Source organism: Oryctolagus cuniculus, chromosome 20 (genome assembly GCF_964237555.1).
Source record: "Oryctolagus cuniculus chromosome 20, mOryCun1.1, whole genome shotgun sequence".
Classification (NCBI taxonomy): Eukaryota; Metazoa; Chordata; class Mammalia; order Lagomorpha; family Leporidae; genus Oryctolagus; species Oryctolagus cuniculus.
Window position 1 is genome coordinate 47,145,202 of NC_091451.1, and position 26,059 is coordinate 47,171,260.

Below are 26,059 nucleotides of genomic sequence, written 5' to 3' on the forward strand. Positions count from 1 at the left end.
CCAACTGTGTGGCAGAAGGGGGTCCCGGGCCACCCTCGATTCTCCATTCCTCCTACAGGGGCCAGCAGGCACCAGGAGAGAGCAGAGGCTGTGACAAGCAGGACCCTGTCTGCACAGCCCACTGAGTGGACTGTGGGGCAGGATCCCCAGCAGCCCATGTGGCTAAGGGAAGGGTTGGGGCTCTTTCCCCCTCCTCCCCGTGGGAGCGAGGCATGTATCTGTGGCCCCGACCGACCGCAGAAAGAAGACACAGAGCAAATGCCCAGCTCAGCCCCGCGCCTGCGCCATCCAGCCTGGCCCATGGCCACCTGCAGCCGGGGCCCTGCCCCTTAGTGCCTGGGTCACTCCATGTCCATGGGGCCCAGGCTCTGGGACCCATCCTTCCTGTCCAGCCACCGTGGCCCTTCCAAGCTCACACACTTTGTAGAGCAATTACCCTCCCCTGCCATCCCCAGCAGGTGGACAAGGCACAGCTGGGGACAGGCCTGTTTGCCTGCGTGAGACTCTCCTGTTCTCTTCCCAGGCACTGGCCTCGCATCCCACTCCTCTGCCCCACCCCTCCTTGGGCAGGTCCTCTCATGTACAGAGCACAGATATCCTCCACCACCCTCCCGCGACGGGCCGTGCCCCTCCACTCACAGCCTGGGTTTTCCTGGCCTTCCTAGGGGACACGACCAGCCAGAGCTCCGTCTGGCTGAGAGCTGGCCTGTAATCCCAGCTGCCCTGGTGCCCTGGAGAGCGCAGCCCCTCGCCTTCCCACACGGCAGCAATTCACCTCCACCCAGAGGCCACAGCCGGGCCGATGGAGATGGTCCTCCTGCCCTGTGCACCCCAGCTGCTCAAGCCAAACCGCAATGTGGTCATTTCCACTCTGTGACAGGATCCAGTGGCACTCCACTGCCTCTCCGTCCAGCAGGGCCCACCTCACCTCTGGCCTGGCCTAGGCAGTGAGCCCTCTGCCCTGGGGTCCCTGCTGCTGCCCACCCTGGCGCCAGCACAGGTGCCTCTGGCCGCTACGTCCTTCACTGCTGGAACCCCACGGCGGGCTGCACGACCACGCAGGTGCGTCCCAGCCCCAGCAGGCACAGCAGTCACAAACTTCCGGCCCACACCGGGGCCTCGATCTCCCAACAGCTGAGTGCCCAGCTCTTCATCTGAGGCACAGCAACGGGCCCTGCCTCAGCTCATGACAGGCCCCCACGGGCAAGGGAACTCCCTGTGGGAGCCTCACTGATGGCACAGTGTGCCCAGCAGGGTTCCCGTGGCACATCCCAACAGGGCAGCCCACGGAGCCAAAAGGAACAGCCTCAGTCAGTTTCTGCTCACGTAACGGATCTTTCTGTTCCTCTAAATCCGCCCCTCCAACCAGCCTTCTAGAAGCCCCAGGGGGCAGGCCCTGGGGTGAAGGCAGAGGGGCAGGCGGTGTCTGAGAAGGGGCCTGGCCACCAGGACTCGGGATGCCCAGTGCACTCTCTGCAGCACGCTGGCCTGTCGGGGCCAAGCAGCAGCAAGGAACCGAGCCCAGTCCAGAAGGCCAAGGGCAGAGACACGCTCTCCTGAGGGTCCCTGGGTCTGCTGGCAAGGAGGCCTGGGCCTGGGTGGCTCAGGGCCCAGCGCGGCCTTCTTCTGTGGCCGGAGGCTCCACAGCTCTTGGCTCTGGCTGCCCACACTGGGGCAGGGGAGCCGTTGGCTTCTCACTTCTCACCGACTGAGTGCTGGCAGCCGCGGGGGCTTCTGGGTGCAGACTCCCCAGGCCCAGGCTGGAGGTGGACAAGTGCTGTTCCAGCACTGCCCGGCAGCAAGTGGGCCCTAGCTGGAGGGGAGGCCGGGAGTCTGGCTGAGGGTCAGCAAGTGCGGGAGCTGCTGGGGGCTGCACCTGCTCCGCACACCGCACCCCATGGGGCCGAGCTCAGTGCTCCTCAGGGGGACAGGAGGGCCCAGCGTGCCTGACGGCAGGACCAGGTGTGAGGTCCTGGGGCTGCAGGGCCACCCGGCTCCCTTACAACAGGGACACGGTGTGACCATCTTCGGGGGTTCCTGGGTGGGTCAACGACTGCAGGCCGGCCCAGTGTCCCCCGCTGGGTACGTATTCCTCACATTGCTCCAAACGTAATCCCGAGTCAGCACACGGAGGTGCGTGCAGCTGGGCTAAGCAGCGCTGGTCTCATCACGGAAGCCTCAGGCCACCACCTGGGAGCTGTGGTCTGGGGGCCCATCTGCTCCCTGACGAGAACGCCAGGGGTCCACCACCAGGACTCTGAGTGGTCTCAACATCACCTCAGTAGCCGTCGTCGTCATCACCGTCACAGCCATAATCTGTGAATGCAAAGTGTGGGGGATCACGTGGCAGCCCCGACGCCCAGTGCTCTGGGAGCGGCCCCTCCCAGCTCTAGCCCTGCTGGCCTCACACGCAGGCTGGCCACCGACAGGGACCACTAGTTTGGTCTCCTCTCAGACAGCCTCGGGCTGGGTGGGGCTGGTGCGCAGAGCAGGGCCCTGGGCCCCTCCCTGGGGGCACCAGGGAGTAGTGTCCACCCTGGCCTACCCCCACCCTGTCAGGTAGCCTTCCTGGTAGGCCCAGGACCACGACCCTCGGAGAGGGAACCTTGCTGGCCCTAGGAGTTGGCCTCTCAGGTCCTGGGCTCTCCTCTCCAGTACATTCAAGGGCTTGAAAATCAACATGGCCAATTTGCAAATGTCTTGGTTCAAACTTTTTCCCAGAGAAATTCAGTTTGAAGCAGACAGGTCTTGGTTTAAGGACTGCTGGGGAGAGGGTTAGTGCCCAGTTCCTGAGTGGGGCCTGCCACCCACCGTTGCCCCCCAGCATCTGCAGGGCGCTGACACACGGCTCCCCGTCCTCCTCCTCGGGGTCGTCCTCCTCGGCGTCCTCGTCGGGGTGGTACGATACTGGCCCGCTCTCCACCAGCACGGCAGCCGGCCTGGTGGGCTCAGCTCCGAGGGCAGGGGCACTTGGGAGCGAGGCCTGCAAGGAAGGGGAAGGAGTGGCACAGGACCCACCTCCCCCCAGCAGGGGGACAGCACCTTCAACGCTTCTGCCCCACTGGCCCCTTCTGGCCTCTTGGGGACTATGTTGCAGGCTGTGCCGGGACCACAACCCACACTCTGTGTGCCAGCCCTCTTGTCCCCGGCCGCGGTGATGGTTACCAGAGGAAGGCCTCCCTCTAGGCCTAGGGGCCAGGCCCTCCCACGCACATCCGCACACCCAGGGGAGACGGTCCTGTGGGCTGTGCTCCGGCCAGAGGGCATGTGCTGCTTGGGCAGCCAGCACCAGGCCCACAGCGGGAGCCAGCTCACCCTTGGGCCGCTGGAGCCCACGATTCCCTGCCCGAGATGGGCCGACCGTGCTCCCAGGAAGGGGGCAGCTGCTCCTGCAGCCCCACCCTGGCTGTACAGGACGTACCTCTCGCACGGCTGCCTTCTTAGCTGGCTGTGTCGACAGCAGAGGCCTCAGTCTGAAAGACAGCACAACACGGCCTCAGCCCACACCTGCCCACTGCCCGCCTAGGCCTCAGCCCACACCTGCCCACTGCCCGCCTAGGCCTCAGCCCACACCTGTCTGCTTGGTGTCCACCCAAGGAACCTAAGGAGCCACTCCCAATGCTCCTGTCCCTGGTGGCTCCAAGTACCATCTGGGTGCTGCTGTCTAGAAAAGCTGGCTCTCCCGACATGGGTCCTCGTCCACCACACGTCCATCTCGACCCAGCCCCCACCCTCCCTGCAGTCAGGAGTCCACTTCACAAGGCCAAACAGGCCTCCTGCTGACCGCCTGGGGCCCTCGTTCTCCCCTCACTGCTCTGGTCAACAGATCCGTGGTGCTTCCCGCAGAAGCTGGGTTCCAGGTCCAAGCTGCGTCCAGTGGGATGGCGTTTGCCTCCCGCCGACCGGCGTTTGAACGCTACATGGCCGTGGCACATGCCAGCTCCAGCGGCTGCTTCCCTTGCTGATGGCGCAGCTGCGGCCGCGTGGGCAGGGCTCTCAACAGTCTGTTCCTGCCACCCCTTGGACGAGCGCCTGAGGTCTCGGGCAGCAGCCACCTGAGAGACCCCTTTCTAGTTCCCCCATGACACCCGCCACTGGTTCCTTCTACCGTCCCTGCAGGGGGTCAGGACAAGGGGCCAAAAAGGAAGGCGAGTAGGGAGAGGGGTGCTGCGAACTCAGCCCACCCGTCCCCTCCCAGCCTGGTGCCACTGCCACACCCCCACCCACAGCAGTGCTCCCCTGCACAGTCCTGCTGTCCCCCACCAAGACGGGCATTGCTCAGCTGGAACAGGGATGAACACAGGACACGGAGAAAGGACCGGGCAGCACAAGGGTGACCCAGAACACTTCAGCATAGGCGCTGGGCATACTTGGGCCCAGCTCCCATCTCTGGGTGACCTTACGTCCACGGGCCAGTCCCAGGCAGCCGGGGGGCAACTGTCCCCACTGCTCCTGCAAACCAATGCTGTCTCAACTGCCGATCCTGATGGTCTTGACGGTGCCAGTCAGCTCCCCCACACACCCCAGTCGAGAGGGCAGTAGCCAAAAGCTGCCAGGGCTGGGGCAGGAGCTGGGAGCTGGCCCGCACACTTCCCATCTGGGGCTGGCACCGCAAGACCCTCACATCCCATACGGGGGCGCTGGCTCAAGTTGCAGCTAGCTGCTTCCCATCTAGCTTCCTGCTGACGGCTCGAGTGCTTAGGGGAGACGTGGACAGGGCTCCGGGATCCGGGCTCCCGCCTGGCCCAGCTGTGGCTGCTGCAGACATTCGGAGAGTGAGCCAGCAGATGGAACACTTCTCTCTCTGTTGCTCTGCCTTTCATACAGATGACAATAAATAAACTGACAGCAGCAGGCTGAGCCTGGCTCGTAAGGCATGCAAGGCCAGGGCCAAACCTGCCTCACTGAAGCCTGGCCGGAGGCCAGCTGGGGGCACCTGGGAGCATGGGCGCAGGGCCGGGGGCAGCGTGGCTGCCGGGCCTGCCTGGGTCTCCCCTTCCAGAGGCAGGTGCCGAGCACTGCCGCCGCCCATGCCTGCTTTTGGCCTATCTGCAAGGGAGGCACCTCAGACAGGACGCCTGACGGCTGTCTCCATGGCCTGGGGATCCACCCAGGACTACAGGACAGAGTGAGCACAGGGCGAGGAGGAGACAAACTCAGGAGTGGCTCCCTGCAGATGCCACAGTCTTTTTTGTTGTTATAGCTTTAAAAAAAAAAAAAAAAAGATTTATTTTATTTATTTCAAGGGCAGAGTTAGAGAGAGGCGAGGGAGAGATAGAGAGACAGCAAGACAGAGAGAGGTCTTCCATCTGCTGGTTCATTCCTCAAAAGGCCGCAATGGCCAAGGCTGGGCCAGGCCCAAGCCAGGAGCTTGCTCCAGGTCTCCCATGTGGGTGCAGGGACCCAAGTACTTGGGCCACCTTCCACTGCCTTCCCAGGCCATTAGCAGGGAGCTGGATCACAAGTGGAGCAGCCAGGACTTGAACCAGTGCCCATATGGGATACTGGCATCGCGGGAAGCAGCTTAACCCACTGTGTCACAGTGCCGGCCCCACGTGCCACATTCCAACAGCAGCGATGCCAGGTGAAGCCTTGGTGGCACGGCCACCGCTGGCAGCACCACGAAGGGCTGTCAGGAACAGAGGGCACATACAGAGGTCGGGCATTTCTGCAGGGACAAAGGACTGCAGGACTCCACGGGGAGCCCTCACGGAGGCCAGGGCACCAGGACACCCTGGGAAGTGGGGGAACTGGAACGAAAGGGGGCCCTCAAGGTGCCAGTGGTGGGCGAGAGCAGGCGCTCGGCCTGGCAGCTGAGACCTGGTTAGGACATCCGCGGTGCCCGCCGGAGTGCCTGGGTCCAACCCGACTCCAGCTTCCTGTTAGCGCACACCCTGGGAGGCAGTGCCAGTGGCCCGAGTCTTTGGAGCCCTGCCACATGTGGGAGACCCAGAAGGAGTTCCTGGCTTCCGGCTTCCACACCACCCGAGCCCCGAGCTCTGTGGGCATTTGCGGAACAGCTCCTATCTGTCTATAAGCCTCTGCCTCTCGAATTAAAAAACAACAAACAAGTGCTGGTGGGGAGCAGTTGGTCCAGACAGGACTCTTGGTTCCCAGAAGAAAACAGGTCGTGGCTAAACAACGCTCGTTCAACGACCAGCAGAGTCGCAGCCGGTGGACCCTGGACAGCAGAGGTCCAGGAGTGGTCTGTCACAGCTGCCTGGCTGGGTCTTAAGTTCCAGGTGGATCAGACTCAGTGTGCGACCAAACCATGAAAGCATTAGAGGCGACGAGGCAGACTCCCACAGCTAACAGCAGGAAAGACCTGAGTAGGACAGACCCCGAGGGCACACAGAAGCAAGACGTGAACAACTCGCTAGTGCCAGGCTGCTGAGACGCCTGCTGAACAGCGGGCGGAAGAATGGGGCCCACGGATGCAGAGGTGCTGCCCTCCATACAGGAACAGCGTTCCCAAATCCGTCACACTGGGCTGATCCTCCCCCTGCAGCGCAGGCACCCCAGGTTCTAGTCCCAGTCGGGGCGCCGGATTCTGTCCCGGTGGCTCCTCTTCCAGTCCAGCTCTCTGCTATGGCCCAGGAAGGCAGTGGAGGATGGCCCAAGTGCTTGGGCCCTGCACCCGCATGGGAGACCAGGAGGAAGTACCCGGCTCCTGGCTTTGGATCAGCGCAGCGCCGGCCGTAGCGGCCACTTGGGGGGTGAACCAACGGAAGGAAGACCTCTCTCTCTGTCTCTCTCTCACTCACTAACTCTGCCTGTCAAAAAAAAAAAAAAAAAAAAACAACAACAACAACAACAACAAAAACGAAGCCCAAGGCACAGCAAAGTACTGCACACCAACAGGTGTTTGGTTCAGCTTGAGGAAAAACGCCAAGGGGCACGTCTCTGCTTCTGACCTGAGTCATGAGGGAAACTGGCAACTGCGCGGGGCTGGGGGGCACCCGGGGTGCGGAGGGGCGCATCCCTGCGCCCTGTCCCCACGGCCTCGCTCACATCCCTGCCCTTGGTGGAGCCGGCACTGAGTCGGCTGTGGCGGGCTCTTCTCCCATTCTGCACACCCTGGCCAGGCCAAGGACGTGCCTCTCCCGGTGCCCTGCTGCCTCCTTGGGACAGAGCACAGCCTGATGCTGCAGGATCGTCCAGACTACAGCCTCCTGCCCAGCTCACGGCCTGCAGGCCCAGGGCAGCCCCGGCCCCAGCCCGAGGAACAGCAGGGTACCTCTTTCCCACGCTGGTCCCAGGGTCAGCCCCACTCCTGCTGGCTGCTGCTCTCCTCCGAGGCAGCTTCCTGGAGCTGCCCCCGGCGGCCGGCCGCACGGCCTCCCTGGGCGGGCTGTCCAGGCCCCGCAGCACGGCCTCCCTGGGCGGGCTGTCCAGGCCCCGCAGCACGCTGTAGTTGATCTTGCTCGAGATTTTCTTCTGCTCCAGCATCTTCTCGATGGCCTCCCCAGCGGTGCTGGCCTGGATGGGCTCGCGACGCTTGCAAGACTTCTTGGGCTTCATTGAAACACAAAAGCAGGGTCCCTGTGAACCACGGACTCTGAGCAACCAGAGTGCCCCCCCCCCCCGAGCGGAGGGCACGGCACGGGGTGGGGTCCTCCCAGCCCTTCCGAGGGGCTGCTCCCCTCTCCCCTCTGAGACTGGGCCTTGCTGAGCCTGCTTCAGCCACATCTCACTTGGGGCAAAACTGGCCATCAGCTGGGAGCCATGCCACAGCAGGAGGCCAGCCCAGGAGCTACAAGGCCACCAAGCAGTGATGGCGATCAACGCCCAAAGCCAGCCACCTGGGTCCCCAGCTGTGTCCGGGTCCCGTGGTGGCAGGTAAGGGGTGCCTCGCAAGGAATGCAGCAGGGGCGTCACCCAGGACACAGGTGGACAGCCTGCCCCAGTCCTCCACCCTGGACTGCGGCCTGGGAGCTGAGCTGTGGACAGGGGGCTCCTTGGGACAAGAAGCCTGTGCTGAGCCCCACCAGCTGGCCTCAGACCATCCTGGCACCCCCACCTCACATCCTGGATGCCCCTCTGGTGAGGAAAGCGAGGCACCCAGCAAAGCATGGAGCTGCAGCTGTGCGGGTGGAGGCTCAGGGCCCCCAGCTCCCGCGCGCCAAGTTCCAGAGGCCCTCCTGAGTGGGCAGCTCTGCACCCAGCCTCTGCCTCCTCTCTCAGTCACAAGCAGCTCGGCCGCATGTGGCTGACGTCCCCACACGGGCACGGAGCAGCAGCGGAGCCCAGGCCCTCCCAGGAGAGCAGAGAAGCACCGCCATCAGAGCTGGAGGAGACCCGGTCACACTGGCCCCAGAGACCGAGGGCGCTGGTCTGGACCTCAGCCCCGGCCCCAGGTCCGAGCGGCACGGCCATGCGCGGCGATGCCGGGGCTGGTGTGCGGCCAGCGTGGGTGCCGCTTCCTCCCAGAGACCCGGAGGCGCCCACCTTGTGCTCCTTATAGATGCCGAGTTCCTTCTCCTTTGCTATCCTCGCCTCCTTCTCTAGAAGTGGACGAAAGCGGTGGGTCAGTGGGTCAGTGGGGTCAGCGAGGCCCAGGGCCGCGGGGTCCCCGCAGGCAGGCGGGGCGGGCGCTCACCCTTCTGCTCCCGCAGGTACTCCGCGTTCTCCCGCATCCACAGCTCGGCCTTCACGCGGGCCTCCGACTCATTCAGGATGTACTGTGGGGCACAGGAGGGGCTTCAGCTTCACCCTTCCATGCCCTGGGGCACGCTGCGGCCTCTGGCCAGTGAGTGCCCTTCCCGCACGGGCGGCCTCGGTCAGGAAGGAAACCGGGCTGCCACTGGAGAAAGCTGGGGAGACCTGCTGCCCCTCTGTCCTTTCCAAAGCCAAGTTCGCAGGCGGCATCCGTGACCCTCCCAGGCGCTCACGGCCCTGCCACACCAGAACCCTGCGGCCCAGGTGCAGGGCCCCAGTCCCCGTGGAGGGACTGAGCCCAGAGAGAGGTCCACACAGGGCACCAGGCGGCCACAGACTCGCTGCTTGAGAGAACAGGTGCCACTGAGGTGCAGCGTGGAGCCGCATGCCTGGGCCTCGGGGCCTGGACACCGCCGCACGCTCCGTCCGTGCAGACCTCCACTGAGACGGCCCCTGCAAGTCTGCCTGGGCCACAGGCCGCGTCCCCGATGGTGGCTCTGGCTTCCAGGGGGAAGGGTCTGAAGCACCTGAGGCCACTGTCGAGCCAAGGCTGGGGCAAGGGAGCCTGCGGGGACCACGAGGCCACCCGTGCGCCTGGGGAGCCGGGGAACCACAAGGCCCTGAGGTCAGAGGCGAGCAGCAGGCCCCGGCACTGGGGGGGAGACCAAGCCCACCACAGCTGACCTCCCAGGCAGGCGAGGGGGCGCAGGGTCACTCACTCTGTCGATCTCAAGGTCATCGATGCCACTGAGGTCCAGCTCGCCATCCCCCGAGGCATCGGCTGCAGAGAAAGGCAACGTTGGTTTCATTAGGGTCAACCTGCCTGGAGGAGCACAGACCCCACCTGGGCCAAGGAGCTTCTAGAAGCTGGGTTCCCTCTGCACCAGCAAGTCCTGCCCTTCCCTCACGGTCTCCCCACGAGAGCACCGAGTGACGAGCCGGCACTAAGGGAAACCAGGGAGAGCAGTGCGGCCACGGCGTCCTGTGCGTCACAAGACACAGGCTCTCGGCTAGGATGACGGCAGCGGGTGCCCCTGCCGTCCTGATCGGCAGGAAAAGCCCGTGGAGGAGGAGGCATGGAGGGTGCAGTCCCATCACGGTGCTGGCAGGAACGTGGTGAAGGCACAGGATTCTAGGAGCCCAGGCCCCAGGGAGCCCCACCGTCCAGCCTCAGCAAGGTCCCCCACAGTCCTTTGTCACCCCGTGGTCCTCGGCTGAGCCCCGCCCACAGTAGGCTGTCTGGCGTGCTCTCCTGCTGTCACTCACACCTGAGACCCGAGCCTGCTCCTCGTGACCCTCTGTGGCCTGCCTGGCTGCCCTCATTCTCTCAGCCTGGCCAGAACAGCCTCTTTCTGCATGGGGTCACTGTGCACCTGGCTGCCTGGGGGCCGTCTGTCGTGCCTGACCAGTGCTGTGTGTGAGCGTCCAGGTCCTGCTCACAGCCGGCGCTGTGTCCAGGGGCCCTGCGAGGGCAGTGCTCGCTGCAGCGCCCAGGCTGGCCTGGCTTGGCCGAGAACGGCAACGGGACCAACCTGCACTTCTCCTGGAGCCGCTGGGGCCCTGCCCTCCCAGGAGTGGAGTGAGAGCTTCAAGAACAGGAGGCGGGAGTGGCACAGATGCCGTGTTCCGTCCTGCTCAGGGCTCCTTGGTACCGCCAGCGCCCAAGGCCCCAGGTTCTCCCCCCACATTAAACAAATGAGGAGGGGACAAGGGGCTCAGGTCCTGCTCCTTGCACGACTCCAAGCCCGACCGACACAGCCCCAGGCTCACAGCAGCCACCTCTTCAAGCCAGCCAGGGGCCACCATGGCAGGAGCAAGTGTTCCGTGACGGTGACGAGACTGTCAGTGTCCTGGGCGAGAGCAAACGCCCAGCTCCTTACCTCGAGACCACTGAGCCCTCAAAGCCCTGTGCAGGGCACTGGCTGCACCCACCAAAGCCTACCCTTCTAGAACAAATGCTACCGTCCCGCACAGGTCACGTGGCAGGCACAGCCTCAGCACCCACCCATGGCCCCCGCAGAGGCACTCACTGGGGTCCCGGCTCTGGGAGGAGATGCACTCGCGGATGGAGTCCGAGATGCCCAGGCTGGCTGCTGTGGGCAGGGGGCCGAGCAGGGACTCCAGGGCAGGGGGCCTGCTGCTGTCCTCGGGGTCCCCGGCACCGGCCGAGCTGCCCGCAGTGCCGCCGAGCACCTCCTGGTAGAAGTCCTTGTTCAGGTGGCTGGCGGCGGCCTCCAGCTCCTCGTCCTCGGTGTCTTCCTCGCCAAATAAGCTGGACGTGGTGTCCTCCACGGAGCCTGCGGACACAGGGCCCGCTTACCACCGGTCAGCTGGGCAGAAAGCCAGAGCAGCTCTGGGGACAGCATTCTCACCACGTGCAGAACGGCTGAGAAGAGCCACCGCTGGACAGACGAGGCCCTGTCCACGTGGGAGCTGGCGCCTGTGCAGGAGGAGCCTCCACCCACACCCCACACCTGGTGTGAAATTTAGCCGTGCACACACCACGGGCCGAGTGGGCGAGCTGGGAGGAAGCACGGAGCAGGTGTTTGTGGCCCTGGATTAGGCCCGACACGGAAAGCACAAATCGCAGAACGCTGCTGACGTGGTCGGGAGACACGGAGGCACCGCCTTCGAGGGCACAGTCAGGCTGAGAAGGCAGCCCGGGGCTTATCTGCAGCCTCCGCCCCATCAGGACACACAGAGCCCACTGCAAACGGGCAAAGCAGGCACGGAGACTTCCACAAGGACACGCAGAAAACCACCAGGCTCACCACCCATCAGCAGGGAGGCGTGCACCGAGTCACAAGGAACCACGCAGAAACAAGACACAGGAACGTGTGCTCCCGGAACACACCTGGAACACACCCACACAGAGACCAGCACACACAGATTCGCAACAGATACTTAAAAAAAAGTTCATTTATTTATTTGGAAGTCAGAGTTAGAGAGACAGAGAGAGAGAGAGAGAGATCTTCCACCCACCAGTGCACTCCCCAGTGGCCACAACTGCCGGGGCAGGGCCAGCCGAAGGGGCCCAAGCACTCGGGCCCTCCTCCCCTCCTCTGCGCCCTTCCCAGGCCATTGTGGGGAGCTGGACTGAAAGCAGCTAGGGCATGACTGGTGCCACCTGGGATGCCTGCACCACAGGCAGCGGCTTCACCTGCTCTGCCACAGCGCTGGCCGCCACGGTCGGTGTTCCTAACACACCAAGCTGGAAGAGACCACACATCCTACAAGAGATGCACCACCCCGGTCCATCCAGGAAGCTCACACCACAGGAAAAGGAACAAACTATCGACGAACGACTCAAAATAAAGACAATGTGTGAAAATAGCTAAAGGAGAAAAGAGTACATACGTGATCCTACCAGCGTAACATTCTAGAAAATATGACCCAACTACTCACAGTGACAGAGCAGCCCTGTGGCAGCCTGGGGCAGGAGGGCTTCACAGGTGTGGCAGGTGTCAGGATGCAGAACTCAAAGGGAACGCTTCATTTCTTTTTAAAAGATTTATTTTATTTATTTGAAAGAGTTGCACATAGAGGGAGAGAAAGAGATCTTCCATCCACTGGTTCACTCCCCAAATGACCACAATGGCCAGAGCTGTGCTGATCCAAAGCTGGGAGCCAGAAGCCAGGCGCTTCCTCTGGGTCTCCCATGCGGATGCAGGGGCCCAGGTACTTGGGCCATCATCCCCTGCTTTCCCAGGCTCATTAACAAGGAGCTGGATTGGAAGTGGAGGAGCTGGGACTTGAACCGATGCCCACATGGGATGTCAGTGCTGCAGGCCAGGGCTTTAACCTGCTGTGGCACAGCGCTGGCCACAGAGGGTACATTTTCATCATGTACAGTTGGCTGCGTGTTATACCTTAATAAAGCTGCTAACAGTTATCAAGTGGTCAACTTAACTTTAAAAAGCCACATCTCAGGGGCAGGCCCTGGCAGCGAGGACGCTGTCCGGGATGCCCGCCTCCCGTCCCGCAGGGCCTGGGTTGAGTCCCAGCTCCCTAATGTGCACCGTGGGAGGCAGAAGCTCCTGCTCAAGTGCCTGGGCCCAGAGGAAGCTCCTGGCTCCTGGGCTCAGCCTGACCCATCGCTGGCTGTTGCAGGTATTTAGGAAGTGAACCAGCAGATGGAAGATCTCTGTTTGTCTCTCTACTTTTCAAACAAAAACCTACAAAGCTAAAAATGGGGCAGGAATGAGGTACGGCAGTCAGGCTGCCGCGCGGACCCCACACGCCACCGAGAAGAGAAGGATGCTCTGAAACACCTTGCTACGGTTTAGGTCACTGTCCAGGAACCACGTCCTGGCCAAGTTCACGGCACAGGGCCAGAGGCAGGGTTAGAAACGCCTCAAGGGGCGGGTAAAGCCACTGCTTGCAGTGCCAACATCCCATACGAGCGCTGGTCCAAGTCCCAGCTGCTCCACTTCTGATCCAGCTCTCTGCTGTGGCCTGGAAAAGCAGTGGAAGACGGCCCAGGTCCTTGGGCCCCTGCACCTGCGTGGGTGATCTGCAGGAAGCTCCTGGCTCCTGGCTTGGATCTGCTCAGCTCTGCTGTTGCGGCCATCTGGGGAGTGAACCAAAGGACGGAAGACTTTCGCTCTGCCTCTCTGTAACTCTGCCCCTCAAATAAATAAGAAATAGAAATGCCTCGAATGCCAGGGAGCAGGACGTCCACCACGTTTACCTCCAGAGGTGCAGACGCAGGCGCAGCTCCGCCCTGAAGAGCAAGCGGCGCTTCAGAGGGAGCCCCTCCTCCAGGAGCAGGCCCAGGCCGCAGAGGCTGCCACGCCCGTCCACAGCTCTGCTGCCTCCACCCCAGCAGCCTGTGCTCCCAACGCCGGCGGGAGAACAAAGCATGTCTGTTCATTGCCAGGGCAGGCGCGGACAGACACGTGCAGGAAACAGGAGTGAAGACACCGCAACAAGGGCGCCACCAGCACAGAGCACAAGCCTGCGCTCGGAGGGCTGGGGGCTCGGAGGGCTGGGGGCAACAAGCAGGTGCGCTGCTCTGGCCACGCCGAGGACCAGGCGGCTCAGCTGGAGTCTACGGCGGACAGAAGACAGGCCCCAGGGGAGCGATGGAGAGCGGAGGTGGGCGCAGGGCAGGTGATGGAGAGTGGAGGTGGGCGCAGGCAGGTGCCAGGCCTGTGCACAGCTGGACCCAACCACATGCCAGCCACGGCAAGGAGAGCGGTGGTGGCACTTCTGTGCTAGAGCCATCACTGGCAGGCCCAAGGACCAGAGACCCGAGGGCACCATTTAACAGCAACGGCAGCCGTGACAGCCAGAGCAGGACGGCGCTGACCCCGCCTCCGTGCCTGGGGGCAGGGGTGCCTCCTTCCAAGCACCCGCGTTCTCAGACACTGGCTGTGAAACTGTACAAAGGGAAGCCAGCATCAGCGGCACAGGCAGGATTAACAACAAAAGCAGAAAACACCTCCCTGAACGCCACAATTCCCTTCCCCGGGATAGGGAGAACCCAGGCCAAGACCTGGACGTGCTCCAGGCAGGACAACGCCTGGAGCAGGGCTCCCCGCCGTGCCGTGCGCAGCCGGCCACCGGCCAGTCAGCGGGCAGGCAGGGGCTGGCGCTGCGGCACTGAGCCTGCGATGCCAGCACCCGAGCACCCACAGAGGCCACGTTCAGGGGAGCACCAGCAGCCTGGCTAGGGAGAGAAACAGAACACGGTGGAAAGGGAGGCCCAGGCAACAGAGAACGACAAAGGCATCTGAGATGCACGGTGCCACAGGGCGACGGTCTCAGGAGCCAGCACAGGCCTGAGGTGTCACGGGCACCTGTGGTCTGCACACGCTGCTGAGACAAGAGCACTCAAGGAGCAGGGGCAGCGGGACGGCACCTGGCACAGAGCAGACCTGGGGCCCCACGGGGCAGTCGAGGCCTTAACGGAGGCAGGACAGGCCACTACGGCCACCGCCACTCACCAAGTGCTGAAGGGCCGGGCAGGGCACAGAGGTGAGAGAGAACTGAGAACGCAGGGCTGACCTTGTTGCGTGGGGGCTAAGCTGCTACCAGTGCCGCCAGCACCCCTACTGGAGTGCCAGTTTGAGTCCCAGCTGCTCCGTTTCCAACCCAGCTCCCACTAATGAGCCTGGGAAGGCAACGGAAGATGACAAGTGCCTGGGTTCCTGCCACCATGCAGGAGACCTGGGTGGAGTTCCTGGCCCCTGGCTGTACCCAGCCCAGGCCCAGCTGTTGTGACCATCTTGGGAGTGAACAGCAAATGGAAACACTCTCTCTCTCTTGCTCCGCCTTTCAAATATACACATAAATATATACGTTAATATACACATAAATAAATACAATTTAAAAGGAAAAGGAGGAGCCAGTATTGTGGTGCAGTGGGTTAAACCACCATCTGCAAGGCTGGTATCCCATGTGGGTGCCCAGTTCAAGTCCCAGCTGCTCCACTTCCAATCCAGCTCCCTGCTAATGTGCCTGGGAAAGCAGCAGAGGATGGCCCAAGTGCTTGGGCCCCTGCACCCACCTGGGAGACCCAGAAATGGCTCGTGGGTTTGGCCTGGCCTAGTCCTGACTGTGGTGGCCATTTGGAGAGTGAAACAGAGGATGGAAAATCTCTAACTCTGTCTTTCAAATAAATAACCTTTAAAACAACCAGACCAGTACCGTCCACAAACAACAGGCAGCAGGCACGAAGGGAGAAAGATGCCGCCCACGAGGCAGCAGGGAGCAGCAGGCCCTGGACAGGCCCGTGGGGACCCCAGCAGGACAAGGACAGGGTGCTACAGAGCAGAGTGAAGGAGGGGACCCCAAAGTTCACATGCGAAAATAACCAAGAGCAGCTACCACAGCTCAGGGGAGGCTGAGGGCCCACTCCCCACCCCCTCCTGACGCCAGCGCCTGACAACATGGCACTGCCTGGAGCCAGTTCTGATGAGCAGAGGGCAACAGGACAGAGACCAGGGCTGCTGCCATGGTGACTGGCACCCCAGCTCCTAACCTGAGGGTCAGGTGGGCAGTCGCAGGATGAGGACCACTGCAGTCCCTCTGTGCTGAGAAAGGCAGCCCGGGAGCACATGTCCCTTCACTGCCACGCCGTCCACGAGGGGAGGAGGCTGTGGGGTGGGGGCGGGGCCTGGGGTCTCAGGGTTGGTAGTAGCAAAGCCAATCTGGGAGGACATTCAGCACAGTGCTGGGAGGAGGTGACAGCAGCCAGGTGCAGGAGTGGGGTGAGGGGGCGGAGTCCGGGTCGAAGGTCAGTGAGGGGGAGGTGCTGACCGAAGTCTCAGGGATGCTGGCCTAGAGTCACTTAGGCCGTGAGGGCAGGGCAGGGCAGGGCAGGGCGGAGCTCACCGTCTTTCGCCAGGTTGGCAAGGGCCCCCTTGGCCTTTGGGCGGCTGTTTTCAAGCTCAATCTCAATTTCATCCTGGTAACTGGATATTTCACCTTGGTCAGAAGCAAGAAGTCAGCACAAGGAGCAGGCGTCTGGCCCAGTGGTGAGAGGACGCTGGTGCCCCACAGCTCCAGCTCTGGACCCCAGCTTCCTGCTACCGTGGACCCTGGGAGGCAGCAGTAATGGCTCAGGTGGTTGGGTCCCTGCCACCCATGTGGAAACCAGGATGGAGCTCCCAGCTCCCGGCTCCCAGCTTTGGCCTCAGCCCAGCCCTGGCCATTGCGGCCATCTGGGGAGTGAACTACCAGACGGTAGCTCTTTTTCTCTGTCTCTCTGCTTCTCTCTTTCTCTTCTTCTGGGGAAAAAAAAAAAAAAAAAGTAGAGACCAGAATTGTGGCACAGTGGCTTAAGCCGCCACCTGCAACGCTGGCCTCCCACGTGAGCACTGGTCCCCGCTGCTCCACTTCTCATCCGGCTCCCTGCTGTGGCCTGGGGAAGCAGCGGGGGACAGCCCCCGTGCTTGGGCCCCTGCACCCCCATGGGAGACCTGGACAGAGTTCCAGGCTCCTGGCCGCAGCCTAGCCCGGCCCTGGCCATCTGGGGAGTGAACCAGTGAATGGAAGATCTTTCTGTCTCTCCTCCTCTGTTGCTCTGCCTTTCAAATACATAAATAAGTCTTAAAAAACAAAACAAAACAAAACAAAACCATCCGCCTCTGTCGGGACACTGAAGCCCCTGCCTGGGAAGACGTTCCTTACCTTCGACTTCCTCCAGTCTCCTGGACAGGACCTGCTCCAGCTGCAAGAGGAAGGTGAGACGCGCCAGTGACCGGCGTCCACGCCAGGCCACCGCACCTGCCTCCCACACCAACTCAGGGCGGACGGCAGCGTGTGGGACGCAGGCAGCCCCTCCCACAACTGTGCAGGACGCACCCAGACAGGGGCAGGCTGTGTAAGGCCCAAGACCAGCGCAGCCTCCCCCCAGGCCAGGCCTGACCCAAAGACCTTGATGACAAGACAAGCAACTTCTGTTGCTTCAAGGACTTCTGGAATATTCCACAGTACAGCCGAGTCACGGAACCCACACTTCCTACTCCAGCCTTCTGGAGCAAAACCAGAACCAATACTCTGCTGTGGGGAGGGGCTCTATGGGAGCAGAAGGCTGGCCTCCTGACGGTGCACACGCACAGACACACACATGGGACAGGGGTGTGGCCAGCACGGCGTCACGCGGGCGCTACCTGCTTCATCCGCAGCTTCCTCTGTCCAGCTGTGTAGGAGGGGGGGTCGCATTCCTCCTCCAAGTCAATCTTCATGAACTCATCGATGGTCAGCTGACTGGTGGGCGTGTCTTCAAATTCTGTGAGCCTGAGACAGAGACGTGCAGGCCCTAAAGAACTGAACGCCCGTCGGCCCCCCGGCCGCACCGAGTCACCAGCTCAGCCGTCACTTCCTGCCAGCCTCTCCTGCCCCACCTCATCCTGTCAGCGCCTCAGGTCCCTGGGAGAAAAACCCTCATTCCCACAGGCTCTGGGGGTCCTGGCGGGAAGACCCAGAGGAGGCCGTGATGCAACGGAGGCGGAGCCAGAACTGCCACGGCCGAGAGCAGGGCATCCTGCCTAACCCTCACCAAAAACTACATCTTACAAAACTTCTAAATGTCGAAAACAGGAATTTTCAAGGAGAAATGGAAGTCAAGTATTTAAAGCAAAATAATTTTCCATTTGCTTTTGGAAACTGTATCAGACGTGATCACATGTCTGCCAGCCACGTCAGACACAGCAGCAAACCAGCGTCCCGCATCCCCTCGGGAGCGACTGGGCCAACCTGTCACTCCAGAGGGCCTGCGAGGCACCGCCCACGCCAGGAGCCACCCCAGGGCTGAGCAGAGGCAGCGTCCACTGGGAGGTGGGCCACGTGGCTCTCAGAAGGCCTGTCACAGCGCCCTTCTGCTGCTCCCAGGCACCCTGCACCCTACCTCAGAGACGCTGGGGTCAGGAGGTGGGGGACGCCCTAGCCGGGCAGGGTGGCCCTCAGCACATCTGAGCCTGTGCCACCAGGGCAGGCCAGGCACAGCCAGACAGGAAGGGGCAGCAGCAGCCTCGCCTGGGAGGCCCCGAGTCCTGGCCGAGGGACCCTACCTCTTCCGCAGGGTGGACTCGCACACTTTGACCACGCTGATGACCTCTTTGACAGTTCTCCGGAAGTCGTGCATCCTGGCTGCGACCAGAAGCGCTGGAAGGAACAGGAGGGCCCTTGTGAGGCCCAGCCCAGCCCAGGACAGCGACAGCTGAGCCTTGTGTGAGACCTGGGGTCAGGCGGTCTGTCACCAGGGCCACAAGACCTGCACCTGGCACGGCCACTCCAGCTGAGAGGTGGGCCGGCAGGCCAGCACCCACTGTTCCCAGAACACAACGCTGCGTGGGGGGCTTCTGGGGAAATGCAGGCCCCACCTCCATTCACAAAAGGGAGAGTGCAGAGAGGGCAGAGAGCGTCACGTAAACAAATGAGCCCGTAAGCTCAAGGTCACTCCACACGTGGTAACACGGGGCCGAGAGCAGGCACCGCAGGGGAGGAAACCATGGGCCCTCTGCACTGAGGGGTGCTCCTGGCAGGGGACTCCAGGCCCCAGGCTGCTGTGGCCAGCCAGGCCATGTCCATGCACCAAGAGAAGGAGCAGCAGCACCCAGGACTGCAGAGGTGTGGCCACAGCGGTGCAGCTGCAGGTCCTGAGGAATTTGTTCTGTGTGGCCGCACTGTCAACTGCACTCCCTGAGCAGCCACTGCCTCTGAGTTGCAACGTGGGCTCGCAGCCGTGGGGCCTGCAGGTCCCACCCCTCAGCTCAGGGCCTGGGAGGCCGACTGGGAGCATGAGGACGTCCCTGAGGGCTGAGGACCTGCGGGTCTGGGGTGAGGGGAGCAAGGCCCAAGTCACAGCCCACGAGCTCAGCCTGCCCAAACAATCAGCCCACAAACATCGCAATGGCCAGCGAGTCCAGGCTGCCGCCACAGGGCCCTGGCACTCACCTGCTCCGCAGAGGCCCGAGGGGCGCCGGCCGGTGTGCATCCAGTCCCTCTTCATCCGCTGCAGCAGCCGCAGGGCTGTCATGGACACCTCGTGGTTCCTCTCCCCGAACTCCAGCAGGTGGGCGAAGCGCGGGATGTACAGGCATGGGTCTACGCACACACGCGGGTCAGCACTAGCCTGGCAGGGGGTCTCTGGGGGCACGTGTTCAACAGCCTCACCCGCTCCCCACGTACACGGGCTCCCGGGGGTCTCTGGGGGCACGTGTTCAACAGCCTTGCCCGCTCCCCACGTACACGGGCTCCCGGGGGTCTCTGGGGGCACGTGTGCAACAGCCTCGCCTGCTCCCCACGTACACGGGCTCCCGGGGGTCCCCACACAGCTGCAGCAGCTGCAGCTCCTGCGTCCAGGAGAGCCATGGCTCTCCCACCACCAAGCCAGCCTGCACCAGGAGGGGCTGGGGAGTGTCCACTCACTCCCCTGCTCAGGGCTAAGGGTTCTCTAGGAGTCTCAGAAGGGGACGACAGGTCAAAGGGCAGGACAGAGGGCGGCTCTGCACACAGACCAGCCTGTGCATCGCCAGCTCACTCATGCAGGCTGCAGCACTGGCGGCACAGGCACACACACACACACTGCTCCTTGGCAGTGCCTCCCGGGCGCCTGGCGGCACAGGCACACACACACACACTGCTCCTTGGCAGTGCCTCCCGGGCGCCTGGCGGCACAGGCACACACACACACACTGCTCCTTGGCAGTGCCTCCCGGGCTCCTGGCGGCACAGGCACACACACACTGCTCCTTGGCAGTGCCTCCCGGGCGCCTGGCGGCACAGGCACACACACACTGCTCCTTGGCAGTGCCTCCCGGGCGCCTGGCGGCACAGGCACACACACACTACTCCTTGGCAGTGCCTCCCGGGCGCCTGGCGGCACGCTGGGAGCAAAAATTCACAGGCCCACAGCAGACGGCGGTGGCCAGCAACAAGGGCCAGGGAAGCAAGCAGTGCCTTGGGAGCATGGTGGGGGCCACACAGGCTGTTCCAGGGTCCAGGCTGCAGAGGGCAAGGGCTGGGAGCAGGCGCTGCTTGCAGAGAACAAGGCAGTGGCAACCCCGGGAGTCCAGGGCAGGGGAGTGGTCACTCTCTCCTCTCTCACAGCAGCAGTGGACAAGGAAGCCCTGGCTGCTTGCCAGCCTCCTGCCCTGACGAGGGAGTGCACTCTGGCCTTGGAGGCCCCTGAGGTCCCACAAGTGGGTCCATCCCTGTGTCCCAGAAGGCCACAGAAGGCCGGTGCCATGGCTCACCAGGCTAATCCTCCGCCTGCGGCGCTGGCACACCGGGTTCTAGTCCCGGTCGGGGCGCTGGATTCTGTCCCGGTGGCCCCTCTTCCAGGCCAGCTCTCTGCTGTGGCCAGGGAGTGCAGTGGAGGATGGCCCAGGTGCTTGGGCCCTGCACCCCATGGGAGACCAGGAGAAGCACCTGGCTCCTGCCTTCAGATCAACGCAGTGCGCTGGCCACAGTGCGCCAGCCGCGGCAGCCATTGGAGGGTGAACCAACGGCAAAGGAAGACCTTTCTCTCTGTCTCTCTCTCACTGTCCACTCTGTCTAAAAAAAAAAAAAAAAAAAAAAAAAAAAAAAAAAAAAAAAAGGAGGCCACAGAAGACAGCAGCAGCCATGCCAGCAGCCTGGGTCCCCTGCACTGACCACGTGTGGCTGTGGTGTGAGCGAGCGTCACCCCTTGGTTGGGCCATACCAAATGATCCCAGCAGGCCTTCAGCTCACAGTCCTGCAGGTGAGCGAAGGAGAGAAACCACGTGGTATGTCCAAAGCCACGTGACCCCCCAGGGTGGACCTGGCTGTGAGTCTGGGCAGTCTGGAGCCACAGTCCATTTCCACTGTGGAGTCTTGTTTGTGATGTTGGGGTCTGGTGATTCGGTTGCTATCAAACGCGTCTGTTCTGGGGGTTAGGTCGTCAGTGAAGGTGCGCACACCCCACACGACAGTGCGTGGACTGAGCGCTGGCTCCGGTTTCCGATTCCATCTTCCTGCTAATACAGGCCCTAGAAGCAGCGGGACCTGGAGGGAGCCTCCAGCCCCTGTTTCAGCCCCTTCCTGGCATCGCAAACATTTGGGGAGTGAGCAGGCAGCTAAAACTGTGCTTGCTCTCCAGTACATTTTTAAAGTAAAATAAACAAGAAAGATCACGGTGAGAAAGATGGCACACAGCTGTATCTGAGGAGGGAAGCCGGAAGGTGGAACCAGACTGGAGCCGGGAATCAAACCCGGGTGCCCCTCCTGGACCAGGTGTCGCAGCTGCTGTCAGCTGCGGCAGCCGAAGTCTACCCCAAAGTTGTTCTGAACATTTCTGCTAATATTTTTATTCTCAGTAACAGAAACCATCAGTGCTAGGGGTTAAAAGGGTATTAAAAGATCCCATTCTTGGGGCCGGCGCTGTGGTGTAGCGGGTAAACACCGCAGCCTGCAGTGCCAGCATCCCATGTGGGCACTGGTTCAAGTCCCAGCTGCTCCACGCATGATCCAGCTCTCTGCTATGGCTTGGGAAAGCAGTGGAAGACGGCAAGTGCTTGGGCCCCTGTGCCCATGTGGGAGACCTGGAAGAAGCTCCTGACTTCTGATCTGCCCAGTTCTATTGCGGCCATCTGGGGAGTGAACCAGTGGATGGAAGACTGACCTTTCTCTCTCTTCCTCTGCCTTTCAAATAAATAAATCTATTATAAACAAACAAACTAACAAAAAAAAACAACTCTGACCTGGGTGGGACCCTGGAAACAAGTGCAAGTTAGCCCGTGGGGCGGGGTGGGGACTGTGGGGCCAAGGGCTCGGCAAGGCTCATCTTGCAACACTGCTCTCAGAGGGCCTCCAGCACCACACACGAGCAGCAGCTGAAACTGCCAGAAACCAGCTGAGTGAAATCTTGGGGCCCTTTCCTCGTAGAATATGTGCCAGAAGGGGCCGGCGCTGTGGCGCAGTGGGTAAAGTGCCGCCTGCAGGGCCAGCATCCCCTACGAGCACCGGTTTGAGCCCCGCCTGCTCCACTTCCGATCCTGCTCTCTGCTATGGACTTGGGGCCCTGCACCCACGTGGGAGACCCAGCCCCAGCCACTGTGGCCACTTGGGGAGTGAACCAGCAGATGAAAGACCCCTCTCTCTCTCTCTCTCTCTCTTTCAAATCAATAAATCTTTAAAAAAAAAAAAAAAAAAAAAGAATGTGTGCCAGAAAATATGACTTACAAGAGACCTAAAAAGTAACGCAAGAGGCTAAAGAAAGACTGGGCTGGGGGCGGGGTAGGCAGATGGGCTGCAGGGCTCCGAGGCCGGGAACGGAGCCACAGTGCCACCAGCAATGCGGAAAACAGGAAGAGGGCACACAGGGGACAGGGGAAGAAGTAAACTGGAACTAGAACCTGAGAGCCACAACAGGAGACTTTACCAGACCTCTCTTAAATTAACAAGACTGCAGAGGGGCTCAGACACACCATCAGTCTCAAATTAACAAATACAGTTCACGTTCTGCAACTGGGCCAGGAGCAGCCTGTATCTGAGGAATCCGTCTGGTCCAAGTGGACTTCCCACACAGGAAGGGCACCCCAGCTTGATGTGCGAGTGGTAGCCCAGCACCAAGCCCCAGCCAATCCCAGATGCCGCCTCATCACGCCGCCCCCATGTAAGGCGAACGCCGACTGCAGCCCATCGGGCTGTCTGTGAGACTCACTGCCTTTGCCGTCTACACGTAGAACCTTCCTTCTGGAGGGCTGGCTTGTTCTAGGACCTCTGTCACAGGTGGGCTCTGTTCAGTGTCGCTGTCTGTTTCCCTTTAAATGTGGCTTAAGAGTGAGCGTTTGCCCAAGGCTGTGCAGGCGTTTGAAAAGGGCCCTGGTTCATTCCAGGAACAGAAGCTTAACCCAGGCCTGTCTGCAAGCACAAGACGCATAGTGCTCCCCCCCGACGCAATCCTCCCCCAACACACAGTCCTCCCCCCACAGTGCTCCCCCCGACGCAGTCCTCCCCCAACACACAGTGCTCCCCTCCAGACGCACAGTCCTCCCCCAGACGCACAGTGCTCCCCCCGACGCAGTCCTCCCCCAACACAGTCCTCCCCCAGACACACAGTGCTCCCCCAGACACAGTCCTCCCCCTAGACACACAATCCTCCCCCAGACGCACAGTGCTCCCCCCAACGCAGTCCTCCCCCAACAGACAGTGCTCCCCTCCAGACGCACAGTCCTCCCCCAGACGCACAGTGCTCCCCCCGACGCAGTCCTCCCCCAGACGTACAGTCCTCCCCCAGATGCAGTCCTCCCCCAGATGTACAATGCTCCCCCAGACACAAAGTCCTCCCCCAGACGCACAGTGCTCCCCCCGACGCAGTCCTCCCCTCCAGACGCACAGTCCTCCCCCAGACGCAGTCCTCCCGACAGTTCTCCCCCAGACGTATAGTCCTCCCCCTAGACACACAGTCCTCCCCTAGATGTACAGTGCTCCCTCAGACGCAGTCCTCCCCCCAGAAGCACAGTCCTCCCCCAGACGCACAATGCTCCCCCCAGATGCACACTCCTCCCCCCAGACACACAGTGCTCCCTCAGACGTACAGTCCTCCCTCAGACGCACAGTGCTCCCCTCCAGACGCAGTCCTCCCCTAGACACACAGTCCTCCCCCATAGTCCTCCCCCAGACGCAGTCCTCCCCCCAGAAGCACAGTCCTCCCCCAGACGCACAACGCTCCCCCCAGACGCACAATCCTCCCCAACGCATAGTGCTCCCCTCGACGCAGTCCTCCCCCAGATGCACAGTCCTCCCCCTAGACACAGTCCTCCCCCAGACGCAGAGTCCTCCCCCAGACGCACAGTCCTCCCCCTAGATGCACAGTCCTCCCCCAGACGCGGTCCTCCCCCCACAGTCCTCCCCCAGACACGCAGTCCTCCCCCAGACGCAGTCCTCCCCCAGACACACAGTTCTCCCCTCCAGATGCACAGTCCCCCCTCAGACATACCGTCCTCCCCCTAGACAAACGGTCCTCCCCAAGACGCACAGTTCCCCCCAGAAGCACAGTCCTCCCCCAGACACACAACGCTCCCCCCAGACGCACAGTCCTCCCCGACGCACAGTGCTCCCCTCGACGCAGTCCTCCCCCTAGATGCAGAGTCCTCCCCCCAGATGCACAGTCCTCCCCCAGACGCACAGTCCCCCCTCTCCAGCCCTCAGGGAGCTACAGAACACTCCTTTAGGAAGCTTTGTAGAGGAAGAAACTTGACAATAACGAACTAAATTATTAAATAACAGAAAATAAAAATTAAAGTAGACGAGAGACTCGTAAGGAAAAAAAAACTCAAAGGTAACTCCCAAGGGGTGGGCGCTGGGCCTGCACCCACGTGGGAGGCCCAGGAGCAGCTCCAGCTCCGCGCTCTGGACTGGCCAGCCACAGCCGCTGCCGCCATCTGGGGAGGGAACCCGCGGACGGAAGACCTCGCTTCTTCTTTCTTTCTGTAACTCTGCTTTTTGAATAAACAAATATTAAAAAAAAAAAAAAAAAAAAAAAAAAACCTGGCATGGTACTGGCATAGAGACCCACGGAATGGAATGAGAGCCCAGAAATAAACCTTTGATGCCTGCTCCAATGATGCCCAACAAGTAGACACAACAGAAGGGGACAAGGCTGGGGAAAGTGGAAGTGTACACACTGAAGAATGGAGAAGAGCCGGTGCGCGGCTCACTAGGCTAATCCTCCGCCTGTGGCACCGGCACCCCAGGTTCTAGTCCCAGTCGGGGCGCCGGATTCTGTCCCGGTTGCTCCTCTTCCAGGCCAGCTCTCTGCTGTGGCCAGGGAGTGCAGTGGAGGATGGCCCAAGTGCTTGGGCCCTGCACCCGCATGGGAGACCAGGGGCAAGCTCCTGGCTTCAGATCGGCACAGCTCCAGCAGTTGCAGCCATTTGGAGAGTGAACCAACTGAGGAAAGACCTTTCTCTCTCTCACACTGTCTGTAACTCTGTCAAATAAATAAATAAATAAATCTAAAAAAAAAAAAAAAAAAAAAAGACTATAGGGGCCGGCACTGTGGCACAGTGGGTAAAGCCACCACCTAGAGTACCAGCATCCCAGTAGAAGATGGCCCAAGTCCTCGGACCCCTGCACGTAAGTGGGAGACCCAGAAGCTCCTGGCTTTGGATAAGCGCAGCTGTGGCCGCTGCAGCCATCTGGGGAGTAAACAAGTGGATGGAAGACCTCTCTCCCCCCCCACCTCTCTCTGCCTCTCTCTGTCTTCAAATAAATAAATAAATCTTAAAAAAAAAAAAAAAAAGACTATGCAGAGTTAGAAAAAGAGAAGGGCAGACGGGGAGAGATCTTCCCTCTGTTGGTTCACCCCACCTGGCCACAAAGGCTGGTGCTAGGCCAGGCCGCAGCCACGAGCTTCATCAGGGTCTCCTGAGGGGATGCAGGGCCCAAGCACTTGGGTCATGCTCCCTACTTTCCCAGGGACATTGGCAGGGAGCTGGATCCAAAGTGGAGCAGCCGGAACAGGAACTGGTGCCCACAGGGGATGCTGGCATCACAGGCAGCAGCGTCACCCATTAGCCCAAAAACCACTTTTTTCTGTTGTCAATTATCCACACTCAGGCATCCTGCCACAGCAGTGTGACGGCCCAGGACCAGAGCCTGGCCCGTGGAGGGGTCTTTGTCCCTCCTATGTGCAGTCACTCTCACCAATCAGGTCTCAAACAGCACCTGCCAGTGAGCGTTCACCCACCACCCCACACCCAGCAGCGCACAGACGCCCTCTGCCTGTCCCTGCCTGCCACCCCCTCTCTGCTGCACTTCTCACCGTCTGGCCTACTGTCCACTCACCTTGTGTTCACTGCCCAGCTCTGTGTGGGGTCTGGCACACAGTACATCCTCCACAAACATTTACTGAATAAACTTAAAAAGGGGTAGGGCAATGTATGGGATAGGAGAACACGCGTATCTGACAAAGGCAAACGCCCAG

At 61.5% G+C, this 26,059-nt stretch overlaps 1 protein-coding gene across 6 annotated transcripts in view; it reads right to left on the bottom strand.

Annotated features, from left to right (window-relative positions):
- Nucleotides 1-1,315: 1,315 nt before the first annotated feature.
- BRF1 (BRF1 general transcription factor IIIB subunit) overlaps nucleotides 1,316-26,059 on the bottom strand; it is a 59,962-nt gene continuing 35,218 nt past the window's right edge. For 4 of the 6 annotated variants that reach the window (XM_051839913.2, XM_051839909.2, XM_051839911.2 and 1 more), the window contains 13 exons: nucleotides 19,063-19,212; nucleotides 18,177-18,270; nucleotides 17,277-17,403; nucleotides 16,795-16,834; nucleotides 15,997-16,089; nucleotides 10,689-10,955; nucleotides 9,378-9,439; nucleotides 8,600-8,681; nucleotides 8,449-8,504; nucleotides 7,238-7,515; nucleotides 3,422-3,473; nucleotides 2,812-2,983; nucleotides 1,316-2,316 (listed from right to left, as the gene is read on the bottom strand). In XM_051839913.2, the coding sequence (XP_051695873.2) occupies nucleotides 2,279-2,316; nucleotides 2,812-2,983; nucleotides 3,422-3,473; nucleotides 7,238-7,515; nucleotides 8,449-8,504; nucleotides 8,600-8,681; nucleotides 9,378-9,439; nucleotides 10,689-10,955; nucleotides 15,997-16,089; nucleotides 16,795-16,834; nucleotides 17,277-17,403; nucleotides 18,177-18,270; nucleotides 19,063-19,212 (1,511 nt within the window). In that variant the 3' untranslated portion in view covers nucleotides 1,316-2,278. Of the gene's footprint in view, nucleotides 2,317-2,811; nucleotides 2,984-3,421; nucleotides 3,474-7,237; nucleotides 7,516-8,448; nucleotides 8,505-8,599; nucleotides 8,682-9,377; nucleotides 9,440-10,688; nucleotides 10,956-15,996; nucleotides 16,203-16,794; nucleotides 16,835-17,276; nucleotides 17,404-18,176; nucleotides 18,271-19,062; nucleotides 19,213-26,059 lie in introns of those variants that run through there. The other 2 variants (XM_070065677.1, XR_011385082.1) reach the window with 2 other exon arrangements.